Source organism: Schistocerca americana, chromosome 6 (assembly GCF_021461395.2).
Source record: "Schistocerca americana isolate TAMUIC-IGC-003095 chromosome 6, iqSchAmer2.1, whole genome shotgun sequence".
NCBI classification, from domain to species: domain Eukaryota; kingdom Metazoa; phylum Arthropoda; class Insecta; order Orthoptera; family Acrididae; genus Schistocerca; species Schistocerca americana.
This window is the reverse complement of record NC_060124.1, coordinates 610,360,502-610,377,020: the sequence shown is the minus strand read 5'-3', so window position 1 is coordinate 610,377,020 and position 16,519 is coordinate 610,360,502. Positions and strand designations below refer to the sequence as shown.

At 43.0% G+C, this 16,519-nt stretch overlaps 1 protein-coding gene across 6 annotated transcripts in view; it reads left to right on the top strand.

The window, feature by feature from the left end:
- The window catches only part of LOC124619817 (TRAF3-interacting protein 1), a 244,350-nt gene that overhangs the window by 106,968 nt on the left and 120,863 nt on the right, over window positions 1-16,519 (top strand). For all 6 annotated transcript variants that reach the window (XM_047146416.1, XM_047146417.1, XM_047146414.1 and 3 more), the window contains one exon: window positions 7,792-7,890. In XM_047146416.1, coding sequence (XP_047002372.1) covers window positions 7,792-7,890 — 99 coding nt within the window. The remainder of the gene's footprint in view (window positions 1-7,791; window positions 7,891-16,519) is intronic.

Here is a 16,519-nt window from a genome sequence, read left to right as displayed (position 1 = left end):
AGTGTAGAGGCAAAGAAGTTGTTGAAAGACAGGTGAGGTATGAGTGGCGGCAACTTGAAATTAGCGGAGATTGAGGCCTGGCGGATGACGAGAAGAGAGGATATACTGAAGGGCAAGTTCCCATCTCCGGAGTTCGGATAGGTTGGTGTTGGTGGGAAGTATCCAGATAACCCGGACGGTGTAACACTGTGGCAAGATGTGCTGGCTGTGCACCAAGGCATGTTTAGCCACAGGGTGATCCTCATTACCAACAAACACTGTCTGCCTGTGTCCATTCATGCGAATGGACAGTTTGTTGCTGGTCATTCCCACATAGAATGCATCACAGTGTAGGCAGGTCAGTTGGTAAATCACGTGGGTGCTTTCACACGTGGCTCTGTCTCTGATCGTGTACACCTTCCGGGTTACAGGACTGGAGTAGGTGGTGGTGGGAGGGTGCATGGGACAGGTTTTGCATCGGGGGCGGTTACAAGGATAGGAGCCAGAAGGTAGGGAAGGTGGTTTGGGGATTTCATAGGGATGAACTAACAGGTTACGAAGGTTAGGTGGACGGCGGAAAGACACTCTTGGCGGAGTGGGGAGGATTTCATGAAGGATGGATCTCATTTCAGGGCAGGATTTGAGGAAGTCGTATCCCTGCTGGAGAGCCACATTCAGAGTCTGGTCCAGTCCCGGAAAGTATCCTGTCACAAGTGGGGCACTTTTGTGGTTCTTCTGTGGGGGATTCTGGGTTTGAGGGGACGAGGAAGTGGCTCTGGTTATTTGCTTCTGTACCAGGTCGGGAGGGTAGTTGCGGGATGCGAAAGCTGTTTTCAGGTTGTTGGTGTAATGATTCAGGGATTCCGGACTGGAGCAGATTCGTTTGCCACGAAGACCCAGGCTGTAGGGAAGGGACCGTTTGATGTGGAATGGGTGGCAGCTGTCATAATGGAGGTACTGTTTCTTGTTGGTGGGTTTGATGTGGACGGACGTGTGAAGTTGGCCATTGGACAGGTGGAGGTCAACGTCAAGGAAAGTGGCATGGGATTTGGAGTAGGACCAGGTGAAACTGATGGAACCAAAGGAGTTGAGGTTGGAGAGGAAATTCTGGAGTTCTTCTTCACTGTGAGTCCAGATCATGAAGATGTCATCAATAAATCTGTACCAAACTTTGGGTTGGCAGACTTGGGTAACCAAGAAGGCTTCCTCTAAGCGACCCATGAATAGGTTGGCTTACGAGGGGGCCATCCTGGTGCCCATGGCTGTTCCCTTTAATTGTTGGTATGTCTGGCCCTCAAAAGTGAAGAAGTTGTGGGTCAGGATGAAGCTGGCTAAGGTGATGAAGAAAGAGGTTTTAGGTAGGGTGGCAGGTGATCGGCGTGAAAGGAAATGCTCCATCGCAGCGAGGCCCTGGACGTGCGGAATATTTGTGTATAAGGACGTGGCATCAATGGTTACAAGGATGGTTTCCGGGGGTAACAGATTGGGTAAGGATTCCAGGCGTTCAAGGAAGTGGTTGGTGTCCTTGATGAAGGATGGGAGACTGCATGTAATGGGTTGAAGGTGTTGATCTACGTAGGCGGAGATACGTTCTGTGGGGGCTTGGTAACCAGCTACAATGGGGCGGCCGGGATGATTGGGTTTGTGGATTTTAGGAAGAAGGTAGAAGGTAGGGGTGCGGGGTGTCGGTGGGGTCAGGAGGTTGATGGAGTCAGGTGAAAGGTTTTGCAGGGGGCCTAAGGTTCTGAGAATTCCTTGAAGCTCCGCCTGGACATCGGGAATGGGGTTACCTTGGCAAACTTTGTATGTGGTGTTGTCTGAAAGCTGACGCAGTCCCTCAGCCACATACTCCCGACGATCAAGTACCACGGTCGTGGAACCCTTGTCCGCCGGAAGAATGACGATGGATCGGTCAGCCTTCAGATCACGGATAGCCTGGGCTTCAGCAGTGGTGATGTTGGGTGTAGGATTAAGGTTTTTTAAGAAGGATTGAGATGCAAGGCTGGAAGTCAGAAATTCCTGGAAGGTTTGGAGAGGGTGATTTTGAGGAAGAGGAGGTGGGTCCCGCTGTGACGGAGGACGGAACTGTTCCAGGCAGGGTTCAATTTGGATGGTGTCTTGAGGAGTCGGATCATTAGGAGTAGGATTAGGATCATTTTTCTTCGTGGCAAAGTGATACTTCCAGCAGAGAGTACGGGTGTAGGACAGTAAATCTTTGACGAGGGCTGTTTGGTTGAATCTGGGAGTGGGGCTGAAGGTGAGGCCTTTGGATAGGACAGAGGTTTCGGATTGGGAGAGAGGTTTGGAGGAAAGGTTAACTACGGAAAGAAACTGGAGATCTGGAATGAAAAAAGGCGAAAAGGTGTTGGTTACAGCTGGGCTATGTTGGACTTGGGTTGGTAGACAACGATGTGCATAAAGGTTAGGTGGTTGTGTTGCTGCCAAAACACGTTAAAGGACGGAGAAATTCGGGAAAATTTCGAAAAAACTGCGTGTAGTATATTAAAAGGAGTGGTATTGTGGTGGCAGATTATGAAAATGAGGCTAACAATTGTCTGACGAAGAAATAATGGCGTTAAAACCTGTGGGAAGCGGCTAAAAATGATCGGTGATGTGGGAAAAACGGAAATGGAAATAAAGCGAAAGTTATTAGAACTGGCCGAAATGGTTGTTTAAAAGGTGAAAGGAGCTGTTTGTGAACTAGAAACGGTGGATATTATAGCGGCGGTAGTGCTGAAAGCGGCAAAAAAATTTTTTGGTTGTAGTTTGGAAGTGGGTTACGTATTGTTGAGTATATATATAGGCGGGATAAAATAGTATAGCAGATTACGGTAAAAAGGAGAAGGTGAATGCAAAGTGAAACTACTGGCAAAAACAGAAAGAGGAAAATAAGACGACAGAAAAGATTTCGAAATGGAACAGTGACAATAACAAACGTAATTGTTGGATTCAAATTAATGATATCAATATAATGGAAACCTTTCCTCCAAACCTCTCTCCCAATCCGAAACCTCTGTCCTATCCAAAGGCCTCACCTTCAGCCCCACTCCCAGATTCAACCAAACAGCCCTCGTCAAAGATTTACTGTCCTACACCCGTACTCTCTGCTGGAAGTATCACTTTGCCACGAAGAAAAATGATCCTAATCCTACTCCTAATGATCCGACTCCTCAAGACACCATCCAAATTGAACCCTGCCTGGAACAGTTCCGTCCTCCGTCACAGCGGGACCCACCTCCTCTTCCTCAAAATCACCCTCTCCAAACCTTCCAGGAATTTCTGACTTCCAGCCTTGCATCTCAATCCTTCTTAAAAAACCTTAATCCTACACCCAACATCACCACTGCTGAAGCCCAGGCTATCCGTGATCTGAAGGCTGACCGATCCATCGTCATTCTTCCGGCGGACAAGGGTTCCACGACCGTGGTACTTGATCGTCGGGAGTATGTGGCTGAGGGACTGCGTCAGCTTTCAGACAACACCACATACAAAGTTTGCCAAGGTAACCCCATTCCCGATGTCCAGGCGGAGCTTCAAGGAATTCTCAGAACCTTAGGCCCCCTGCAAAACCTTTCACCTGACTCCATCAACCTCCTGACCCCACCGACACCCCGCACCCCTACCTTCTACCTTCTTCCTAAAATCCACAAACCCAATCATCCCGGCCGCCCCATTGTAGCTGGTTACCAAGCCCCCACAGAACGTATCTCCGCCTACGTAGATCAACACCTTCAACCCATTACATGCAGTCTCCCATCCTTCATCAAGGACACCAACCACTTCCTTGAACGCCTGGAATCCTTACCCAATCTGTTACCCCCGGAAACCATCCTTGTAACCATTGATGCCACGTCCTTATACACAAATATTCCGCACGTCCAGGGCCTCGCTGCGATGGAGCATTTCCTTTCACGCCGATCACCTGCCACCCTACCTAAAACCTCTTTCTTCATCACCTTAGCCAGCTTCATCCTGACCCACAACTTCTTCACTTTTGAGGGCCAGACATACCAACAATTAAAGGGAACAGCCATGGGCACCAGGATGGCCCCCTCGTACGCCAACCTATTCATGGGTCGCTTAGAGGAAGCCTTCTTGGTTACCCAAGTCTGCCAACCCAAAGTTTGGTACAGATTTATTGATGACATCTTCATGATCTGGACTCACAGTGAAGAAGAACTCCAGAATTTCCTCTCCAACCTCAACTCCTTTGGTTCCATCAGTTTCACCTGGTCCTACTCCAAATCCCATGCCACTTTCCTTGACGTTGACCTCCACCTGTCCAATGGCCAACTTCACACGTCCGTCCACATCAAACCCACCAACAAGCAACAGTACCTCCATTATGACAGCTGCCACCCATTCCACATCAAACGGTCCCTTCCCTACATCCTGGGTCTTCGTGGCAAACGAATCTGCTCCAGTCCGGTATCCCTGAATCATTACACCAACAACCTGAAAACAGCTTTCGCATCCCGCAACTACCCTCCCGACCTGGTACAGAAGCAAATAACCAGAGCCACTTCCTCGTCCCCTCAAACCCAGAATCCCCCACAGAAGAACCACAAAAGTGCCCCACTTGTGACAGGATACTTTCCGGGACTGGACCAGACTCTGAATGTGGCTCTCCAGCAGGGATACGACTTCCTCAAATCCTGCCCTGAAATGAGATCCATCCTTCATGAAATCCTCCCCACTCCGCCAAGAGTGTCTTTCCGCCGTCCACCTAACCTTCGTAACCTGTTAGTTCATCCCTATGAAATGCCCAAACCACCTTCCCTACCCTCTGGCTCCTATCCTTGTAACCGCCCCTGATGCAAAACCTGTCCCATGCACCCTCCCACCACCACCTACTCCAGTCCTGTAACCCGGAAGGTGTACGCGATCAGAGGCAGAGCCACGTGTGAAAGCACCCACGTGATTTACCAACTGACCTGCCTACACTGTGATGCATTCTATGTGGGAATGACCAGCAACAAACTGTCCATTCGCATGAATGGACACAGGCAGACAGTGTTTGTTGGTAATGAGGATCACCCTGTGGCTAAACATGCCTTGGTGCACAGCCAGCACATCTTGGCACAGTGTTACACCGTCCGGGTTATCTGGATACTTCCCACCAACACCAACCTATCCGAACTCCGGAGATGGGAACTTGCCCTTCAGTATATCCTCTCTTCTCGTCATCCGCCAGGCCTCAATCTCCGCTAATTTCAAGTTGCCGCCACTCATACCTCACCTGTCTTTCAACAACTTCTTTGCCTCTACACTTCTGCCTCGACTGACATCTCTGCCCAAACTCTTTGTCTTTAAATATGTCTGCTTGTGTCTGTATGTGTGGATGGATATGTGCGTGTGTGCGAGTGTATACCTGTCCTTTTTTCCCCCTAAGGTAAGTCTTCCTGCTCCCGGGATTGGAATGACTCCTTACCCTCTCCCTTAAAACCCACTTCCTTTCGTCTTCCCCTCTCCTTCCCTCTTTCCTGATGAGGCAACAGTTTGTTGCGAAAGCTTGAATTTTGTGTGTGTGTTTGTGTTTGTTTGTGTGTCTATCGACCTGCCAGGGCTTTTGTTCGGTAAGTCACCTCATCTTTGTTTTTTTTATATATATATATATATATATATATATATATATATAAAAAGCCTGATGAGTACATGCTTGTGCATTGCGTAATTTGATGTGTCACAGAGTTATTCTTCATGCAAATCAATGCTGTCCACAATGTTCCTTGACCTCTGAAGTTGGTTGGGTTCTACAAGGTTTTCTCTGGTCTTACTAAACCAGGTTGCCATGTTCTGTTAAAGACTGCTTCTATATTCTATGAGTAAGGTACATAATTGGAACTGCTGTGTTCACAGTTTAACATTTTGTAATGTAGCTCTTTTACATGTTGACAGTCGACTGACACTGTCAGTGTGGTAGTACTATTCACTAACATTATTATGAGGGCATGTTAAAAAGTAACGCCTCTGCATATTTTATGTGAAAACTCTTGAAGCTTTTTAAATATAACAAACTTTATTAATGCTCTACATCTTAATTCTTTGTGTCTTCATATTTATTTGAATTGGATTGAAAGTAAATCTAATCTAATCTAATCGTCATAATAATGTACGGAAAGGTCTGGTCGAAAATTATGAATTATTTAGGAATAAAGAAGATGACTCACTGAAAGGCAGACAGGCACACAAACAGAAGGTAAGGAACTTGGCTAGTTTTCCGAACACACTGCTTTTTTCGAGCTGTAAGAAAACACCACACACACACACACACACACACACACACACACACACACTCTCTCTCTCTCTCTCTCTCTCTCTCTCTCTCTCTTGCATGCACAAGCCTGTACCCCTACCTTTTGCTTGTGTGCCTATCAATGATACAGTATTTCTGGTTTTCAGTGAGTCGTCTCCTTTAGTTCTAAATAACTTGCATTCCTCAGCATTGTCACCCTGATGATGAACACATTTCTGCCAATGAGAGACCAGATGGAGCCACAGCCTCAGCTCAGCATGCACCCTTCATCACTACCAAAATGAAGCCCTTTAAGGTGTTCCTCAAGTTTAGGAAACAGATGAAAATCGGATGGAGCACTATCATTGACAGTGAGCCCAGGGCGTGGGATTGTTGCTGATGTTGCAACACTTGTGGGTGGCCTGGCATTGTCATGCTGAAGGAGAGGGTGCTCCCGCGGGTTGATGAACTCTTCGAATTCGTGCTTCCAGTTTTCTGAACTATTTCTCATGCACTGACATAGTTACATTACATACTGGCATGTTAAAAACTACAATCTGGAGCGCTCCGGCAATAAAGAATTGCAACTTGTGCCAGTGAAGTAGTAAAGCTGACTGAGTAATATGCATGATATGTAATACCTCAACTGATATTGAGAACAGAATTATAAGGCCGAGCGAGGTGGCGCAGTGGTTAGCACACTGGACTCGCATTCGGGAGGACGACAGTTCAATCCCGTCTCCGGCCATCCTGATTTAGGTTTTCCGTGATTTCCCTAAATCGCTTCAGGCAAATGCCGGGATGGTTCCTTTGAAAGGGCACGGCTGATTTCCTTTCCCATCCTTCCCTCACCCGAGCTTGTGCTCCGTCTCTAATGACCTCGTTGTCGACGGGACGTTAAACACTAATCTGCTCCTCCTCCCAGAATTAAAAATTCGAAGGCATTACTTTTCAGTATGCACTCGTATATTTCAAACAGGCAGAATAATGTCATATAGTTTTCTGAATAGTTCCTCACCCCCGTTAATCTTTTTAATCCACATAAGTCACTGCACTGATAGTGTTATTGATAAACAGCAATACTTTACTGTGTTTATAGAAACCATAATTGGGCCACAGTCAAATGTACCATTAAAATGTGCCTTCCCGTTCCTGCACTCTACTGTCACACCGATGACACGATGACAACTAGAATCCTGTGTCCTGTGCAGCATTTGTTTGTGACTGAGTCTCTCTCTCTTTCTCTCTCTCTCTCTCTCTCTCCCCCCCCCCCCCCCCCCCCCCCCCCCCCCCCCACACACACACACACACACACGACACATTTTTCTAGCTGGAGTGCTTGTCAGTTTACATAAACTGGAAAAAGACCCAACATTTGCAGAAAAATTGGTAAAAGTTTATCTTCTGTTCTTTGTTACTGTGTGCTACATATCAGTGATATGTAGGTGTGTTTTTGACTTTTCTCATGATTATTTCTGTAGAGGAATTTTTATTTATCCATGAATTAGAAGTCTGATTGGGACTTTGTACTAGCTGAAAGAAATTGCTTGTCTTTAACTCCATTGCAATCATTACAGTTTTCTGGGGAGGAAACAGGGTCCCAGCAGCATGCTGGCCCTCCGAAGGCTGCAAAGAAGGATAAGGAGTCACACAGCAAAGCATCTTCCAAGAATGTGGTAAGTAAAATGTTAGTATTCATTCTCTCATTTTATTGGGATGAATTCTCATGATGAGGGTAATGAAATGCTATTCCTTTATTCTGCATTGCTGCTTATTGTCTGCATGAATAATGCTGTTCTAACCTGCTTCCAAATAGATAACTTCAACCAGACTTTTTTTTTTTATTGAATTTCACTGCTTCATAGAGGTATACAGACATGTTACGCTTCTGCTGCTTTGTCAATTTATTTTACATACATAAACCAAATTTAGGTGATTTACATAACATGTTATGAGATTTTTAAAACATCTCTCTATCTTCTTCTCTGAAATCAGGTCATAATCTCTATTTAGGATCTCAACTACAACTGAGTTACATACCAATAAATGTCATTAATTGATAATGTTTATGTTGGTGGACACTTTGGGATGAAAAGAAGATAGTAATGAAATTAAACACGAGGAAAAGTCTTTCAGAATAAGCTGCTGGGTAGGTCGGCATGGAATTTGACTGATTGTTTTTATCAATTCCTGGGTATAACTTAGGTCTTGAGTTGTTACTCCTGTATCTCCCTAGATAAGTAGCTTTGCTTTAGTGTAAAGTTCTCAAGTGAGGCTATCAGTTTAATTTAATGGAAACTGACAGCACTAAAACTCTTCAGCAAAAAGGCAGTCATCATCAGATAGAGTGACGTATCATTTAGATGGTGGGAATATGGTCTTAATAACGCACCTCTATTTTGTGTGGGTTGACCGCAGAGTATGCTCGGTAAAAGTATAGATATTTACTAACATCAACCTCCTTCAATCGATATTATTAAGTGGGTGCTGTATCTTACAAAATTGAAGCCTGACAGCATCATTGATCAGAGATGAATGACTGAATCATTTGCAGTAGTTTCTTATACATTATAAGTGCTAGACATATTAAAGTGATCAGCATCTAATCTTAGAACCACAATTTATTGTGAGCAGTGACAAATTAATGACTGAATGTAGTGCATGTTCCGCCATTATGTCTCTTCATGATGATCTACTGACTTTGCTGTCTCAGCCAAAGCAATCTGAAAAATTGTCAGTTAATACACAATCATGTAAGTATCCACACTAAGAAAACTTATGATAAGAATAATAACAGTAGATTTTTTTACATTTCTTTCATATTTAATTCTAAGAACAAAACCAGCAAACATCTATACACTTACAATATGTATCTACTCTCTAAGCAGACTGAGGAAGAAGACATGAAAAATATGCAGAGCCACACACTTACCAAAAGACAAGAGAAAAACATACATTTGGTTTGTCTCAGGCTGATTTTATATTGTTGATTTTCTGGAATATACCATTAGATTACTTTTATATTAGATGGCCGTTGATGTAGGAATATTTACACAAAACCTTCATGTATTCAAAGAAAATGAAGCACACACATGTGAGAAACAGGTTCGAACTGAACATTACACGAAAAATAAAGCTTTTATGTAAAGTGATACATCAGCTTCAGTTGGATTGGTGTCAATGTTGCTGCTCCCATTCCATTACACTCTGTAACACCCCTGTTATATCCTTTATTGGTATTTGTGTGATTACCAAAGCTGCCAAACAATTAATTATTATAATTATATGACTGTGTGCTTAATGGATGAAAGGCTGTCAGTTTTTCTGCTGTGGTTTTGGGGGTATTTCAACCGAGTGAGGCTGTTCTGAGACGGAATAGTTAATGATTGAAAGCTTGTCTATTATTAAAGACCATAAAGGTTGTGATGTACAAACTGATATGTATTTTCTACCAACACACAAATTCTGAGTCAGGTTCTACCTTCGCCTTACACGTTTAATTATAGTTATATCTTTTATTGATTGCTGATTTTAAGTACTTTGTCACACGCAATGGTGATGGTTAACATTCGCAACAGTCCTCACTGCAATCCACAGTTGCTGCTGGCCGACGCGGTTGACGCGAAACACGTAATTCGGCACTTGTCACTTTTGGTTTTATATCACTCGCGAATCAGTACCGATGCGGGTCAACCCCACGACGATCTGGGGGATGCACTCATTTGTCATACTCCGGTGAATTTACCATTTACTACTCACTTGATCATCATTCTTGTCCTGTCTCTCCAGTACTACTGCTCACTCAATGCTAATCTCACTGCCTCCTGCAGCGCTTGACAATTGACTCCTGCCTAGTATTGACATGGGTGTCTGATACTAGCATCTATGTTTGTGGGATCACTGATCCCTTACAACACGTGCCTCGTATTCTGCCAGCACACCTATAAGTCCTTTCCTCTTCTCTACTTATTTCCTCTCTGTTCCCCTCCCCCCCCCCCCCCCCCCCCTCCCCTACTCCCTCCTCCAACCACAACCCCCAACACTGCACTTAGCAGCCTTATGCTCCAACACCCATCTCTCTCCACACTGCTCCCATAGGCAGCAGTAGCATTTTCCCACACACCTGACTTGCTTTCCTGCCCCATCCCTGCCCTGCCTCCTTAACCCCACTCCCCACCTCAGCTAAATTGCTGCTCAAGTCAAACACAGTCGCAATCAGTTCTTATCATGCGGAGTCATTGGCCATGTGTATATGTGTTGTTATTCTGTGAATGTGTAGGCATTCTAATTCTGCCTGCCTGTGACACAGTGCCTCCTCTGTATGGTCAGTAGCAATCTATTCTTTCCATATTCTTCTTTTACACTATTGTTGATTGCACAACAGAGGTCAGTGACTGAGCCCGTGGAGTGAGCACTAACAGGAGGAGTGAACACTAGCAGTATTTTAAGTACAAACTTTGAGAGCAGCATACAAAGTGAGAGAAACAGACTTGTCAGAGCTTAATGAGGCTGGCAACAGGGAGTGACGTAGAGTTGGCATCCCAGTGATGTGACTGAGAACTTCCTCTGAATACAAAGACATGGGTTTTTAAAGGATTGTGGCGGCACACTATTTCTTCCTTCCTGTAGTCAGCCCACCAACCCACTGGCACTTAACATGCTTCAACCAATGTGATGAATTGCTCTGCACCTCCAGGACACCTCTGGCCAACCACATTCAGATCTCTCCCCTCTTCCTACTCCATAGGTAGGGAGTTATCTGGACTTTACATTTACAAACTCCAGGTTTGGTAGCAACAGCATTCAGCTGAAAGCTAAATGTCATTGCTCTTCCTCTTAGCAACAAAACAGTTTTTTATGTCACTTGGCCTCCCCCAGAGGCCTTTTGTCAGTAGGGACCTTCTTGTAGCACTCTGACCAGTGTAAACTGACTGATGTTGTGTTTCTCAGGGGCAAGTATGAGGCTTGCTGCATCTGATAAAGATGTGCCATTTTGTGACCATTTTCTACTGTGATGCCTTCCAACAGTGTCTAGGTGGTTGATGGAGTTACTCGTTAATTCTCTGAAGTGAAACTTTTCCCAGTGGGACACCCACCCAGAGCATCTGCGATTCGCAGGGCTCCAGCATTACTGGTGGCTTCCAGTAATATAAATGCTACCAATTTTGCCTGCTGTTTTCATTGTGTGTCTGATTTCCTGTCTTGGAGTGCCCTTGCTGGTTTCCAGTAGCCCTAAGTTTAACAATGTGTTAGTCCTTGCATCATCAATATTTGACACCTGCCCCATGGGAAAAATTTGTTGTCAGTCACTTGACAAATTTGTATTTGTAACCTGCCTTCTGTTGTGATAAACATCTTAGTTCTAAAAATGACATTATATACATTCTTGACTATTCACTTTAGTTTGTTTTACATTTTGCTTCCTGAAGTTCATTTTTAACTGCACTTTTGCACACATATAAACATCAATATAAAACAGTGTTTAACATTGTAGGAAAAGATAGATTGCTACTTACTGTAAGGAAGACCTGTCATGTTGCACACAGGCAGAATTAAAAGACACTTACATAAAGATTTCAGCCACAGCCTTCATGAGTAAAAGAGAGACATACACCATTCACACACACAAACCAGCACATCTCGCACACACACGCGACTGCCGACTCCTGCATGTTGGGCTGGAATACCAAGTGTTTCATTTTTCACTGTGCTTTACAGCTTCATAGAAAAATCTGTTTAAATCATTGATTAAATAACTTTGGTTTTTCATGTTACAGGTACATAATATACATAAAAGATAAAGGTAGACTTTTTTTGTTATGGTACATATACACATAATACTCACCTGTTTATTTTTCTGTGCATTATATGTATATAAACACTTTAATACAGAACATCATAAATCATCGTTACAAAAAGAACACACAAGATTCTTGTTTACATTTTTCTTATCTGATTCACGATAGTAATTTCTTACATACCAAGGGAGTTTTGGAGTGCCTTCATTATCTTTTATTTCTGTTTGGAGCTGGTACTGGAAATGAGACTCTATCCTCATTGTGTTCAAAAGTAATTGAACTTACTTCTCACTTGTCACTATTTCCTGTACTTGACTAGAGAGCTTATGAAACAAGGCACAATCAAGATTACATGTTACCTTGCCACAGACTAACATTATTTGAAAATACTCCATATTACATGGCTTTGAAGCTTAGCATAAATGTGTTGAAGGACTGCAAGCTAGAACCCACAGATGCAAACACTGAAAAATATTTAAAAAGCAAATGCCACTACAGTGTGGATGATTTTATGAATGAGGAAGACAAGTAAGAGATATTACATTTGTCCCCCCCCCCCCCCCCCCCCCACATTATACTCTGTGTGTGCCTATGTTCCCTTTTAATGGAGGTTGTTGTTGTTGTAGTCTTCAGTTCTGAGACTGGTTTGATGCAGCTTTCCATGCTACTCTATCCTGTGCAAGCTTCTTCATCTCCCAGTACCTACTGCAACCTACATCCTTCTGAATCTGCTTAGTGTATTCATCTCTTGGTCTCCCTCTAAGATTTACGATTAATGGAGGTATCCTTCTGAATCTGCTTAGTGTATTCATCTCTTGGTCTTCCTCTATGATTTTTACCCTCCACACTGCCCTCCAATACTAAATTGGTGATTCATTGATGCCTCAGAATATGCCCTACCATCCGATCCCTTCTTCTAGTCAAGTTGTGCCACAAATTTCTCTTCTCTCCAGTTCTATTCAATATCTCCTCATTAGTTATGTGATCTACCCATCTAATCTTCAGCATTCTTCTGTAACACGACATTTTGAAAGCTTCTATTCTCTTCTTGTCTAAACTATTTATCGTCCACGTTTCACTTCCATACATGGCTACACTCCATACAAATACTTTCAGAAACGACTTCCTGTCACTTAAATCTATACTTGATGTTAACAAATTTCTCTTCTTCATAAACACTTTCCTTGCCATTGCCAAGCTACATTTTATAACCTCTCTACTTTGACCATCATCAGTTATTTTGCTCCCCACAGAGTAAAACTCCTTTACTACTTTAAGTGTCTTATTTCCTAATCTAATTCCCACAGCATCACCCGATTTAATTTGACTACTTTCCATTATCCTCATTTTGCTTTTGTTGATGTTCATCTTATATCCTCCTTTCAAGGCACTGTCCATTCTGTTCAGCTGCTCTTCCTGGACCTTTGCTGTCTCTGACAGAATTACAATGTCATCAGCAAACCTCAAAGTTTTTATTTCTTGTCCATGGATTTTAATACCTACTCCAAATTTTTCTTTTGTTTCCTTTACTGCTTGTTCATTACACAGATTGAATAACATTGGGGATAAGCTACAACCCTGTCTCACTCCCTTCCCAACCATTGCTTCCCTTTCATGCCCCTTGGCTCTTATAACTGCCATCTGGTTTCTGTACAAATTGTAAATAGCCATTCGCTCCCTGTATTTTACCGCTGCCACCTTCAGAATTTGAAAGAGAATATTCCAGTCAACATTGTCAAAAGCTTTCTCTGAGTCTACAAATGCTAGAAATGTAGGTTTGCCTTTCCTTAATCTATTTTCTAAGATAAGACTTAGGGTCAGTATTGCCTCATGTGTTCCAACATTTCTACGGAATCCAAACTGATCTTCCCCGAGGTTGGCTTCTACCAGTTTTTCCATTTGTCTGTAAAGAATTCGTGTGAGTATTTTGCAGCCGTGGCTTATTAAACTGATAGTTTGGTAATTTTCACATCTGTCAACACCTGCTTTCTTTGGGATTGGAATTATTATGTTCTTCTTGAAGTCTGAGGGTATTTTGCCTGTCTCATACATCTTGCTCACTAGATGGTAGAGTTTTGTTAGACCTGGCTCTCCCAAGGCTGTCAGTAGCTCTAATAGAATGTTGTCCACTCCCGGGGCCTTGTTTTGACTTAGGTCTTTCAGTGCTCTCTCAAACTCTTCACACAGTATCATATCTCCTACTTCATCTTCATCTACATTCTCTTCCATTTCCATAATATTATCCTCAAGAACATCGGCCTTGTATAGACCCTCTATATACTCCTACCTTTCTGCTTTCCCTTCTTTGCTTAGAACTGGGTTTCCATTTGAGCTCTTGATATTCATGCAAATGGTTCTCTTTTCTCCAAAGGTCTCTTTAATTTTCCTGTAAGCAGTATCTATTTTACCCCTAGTGATACGCGCCTCTACATCCTTATATTTGTCCTCTAGCCATCCCTGCTTAGCCATTTTTCACTTCCTGTCGATCTCATTTTTGAGATGTTTGTATTCCTTTTTGTCTGCTTCATTTACTGCATTTTTATATTTTCTCCTTTCATCAATTAAAGTCAATATCTCTTCTGTTACCCAAGGATTTCTATTAGCCCTCGTCTTTTTACCTACTTGATCCTCTGCTACCTTCACTATTTCATCTCTCAAAGCTATCCATTCTTGTTCTCCTGTATTTGTTTCCCCTATTCTTGTCAATCGTTCCCTAATGCTCTCACTGAAGCTCTCTACAACCTTTGGTTCTTTCAGTTTATCCAAGTCCCATCTCCTCAAATTCCCACCTTTTTGCTGTTTCTTCAGTTTTAATGTACAGTTCATAAACAATAGACTGTGGTTAGAGTCCACATCTGCCCCTGGGAATGTCTTACAATTTAAAACCTGGTTCCTGAATCTGTTGTCTTACCATTATATAATCTGTCTGAGACCTTCCAATATCTCCAGGCTTCTTCCATGTATACAACCTTCTTTTATGATTCTTGAACGAAGTGTTAGCTATGATTAAGATATGCTCTGTGCAAAGTTCTACCAGGCGGCTTCCTGTTCATTCCTTACTCCCATTCCATATTCACCTACTATGTTTCCTTCTCTTCCTTTTCTTACTATCAAGTTCCAGTCACCCATGGCTATTAAATTTTCGTCTCCCTTCACTATCTGAATAATTTCTTTTATCTCATCATACATTTCATCAATCTCTTCATCATCTGTGGAGCTAGTTCGCATATAAACTTGTACTACTGTGGTAGGCGTGGGCTTTGTGTCTATCTTGGCCACAATAATGCGTTAACTATGCTGTTTGTAGTAGCTTACCCACATTCCTATTTTCCTATTCATTATTAAACCTACTCCTGCATTACCCCTATTTGATTTTGTATTTATAACCCTGTATTCACATGACCAGAAGTCTTGTTCCTCCTGCCACTGAACTTCACTAATTCTCAGTATATCTAACTTTAACCTATCCATTTCCCTTTTTAAATTTTCTAACCTACCTGCCCGATTAAGGGATCTGACATTCCATGCTCTGATCCGTAGGACACCAGTTTTCTTTCTCCTGATAATGATGTCCTCTTGAGTAGTCCCTGCCCGGAGATCCGAATGGGGCACTAGTTTACCTCCGGAATATTTTACCCAAGAGGACACCATCATCATTTAACCATACAGTAAAGCTGCATGCCCTCGGGAGAAATTAAGGCTGTAGTTTCGCCTTGCTTTCAGCCATATGCAGTATCAGCACAGCAAGGCTTTTGGTTAGTGTTACAAGGCCAGATCAGTCAATCATCCCGACTGCTGCCCCTGCAACTACTGAAAAGGCTGCTGCCCCTTTTTAGGAACCACACGTTTGTCTGGCCTCCCAACGGTTACCCCTTTGTTGTGGTTGCACCTATGGTTTGACTATCTGTATCACTGAGGCACGCAAGGCTCCCCGCCAACAGCAAGGTCCATGGTTTATCGGGGGGCACATCTCTCTTATCACCCTTCTTAAAGTGTTTAACAATGGCATGTTTCAGTCACACTGAAAAATATCTCGAGTTAATGATGCCTTATGTATTTCAGACAGGACTTGATGTATTACAAGGGAACATATTTTTAGTACTCTTTTGGAAGCACCATCGAAACCAGATGAGCTTTTATTTTTGAGAGAATGTATAATTTTCTTAATTTCAGAAGGAGAAGTTGGTGATCCATTCATACGATTTAATTTTATGAAAGCTACATTTTTAACGTACTGCTGTGATTTTGCTTTTGAACTTTTTGTTTCCATGCCCTGCTACATTTAAAAAATAATTATTAAATGCATTTGCTACCTGTGCCTCATCATTTATAGCCCTTTCATGTAGTTCAGTAGTGCACTTGTGTTGTTCTGTGGCTGGGTGTCCTGTCTCTCACTTCAACATATTCCGTATTGCCTTAACTCTGTTGTCAGAAGTACTGATTTCTGACATGTGCATGTTCTTCGATTTTGGAGTAATCTTTCTTAGTAATTTTTTGTAGCATGCAA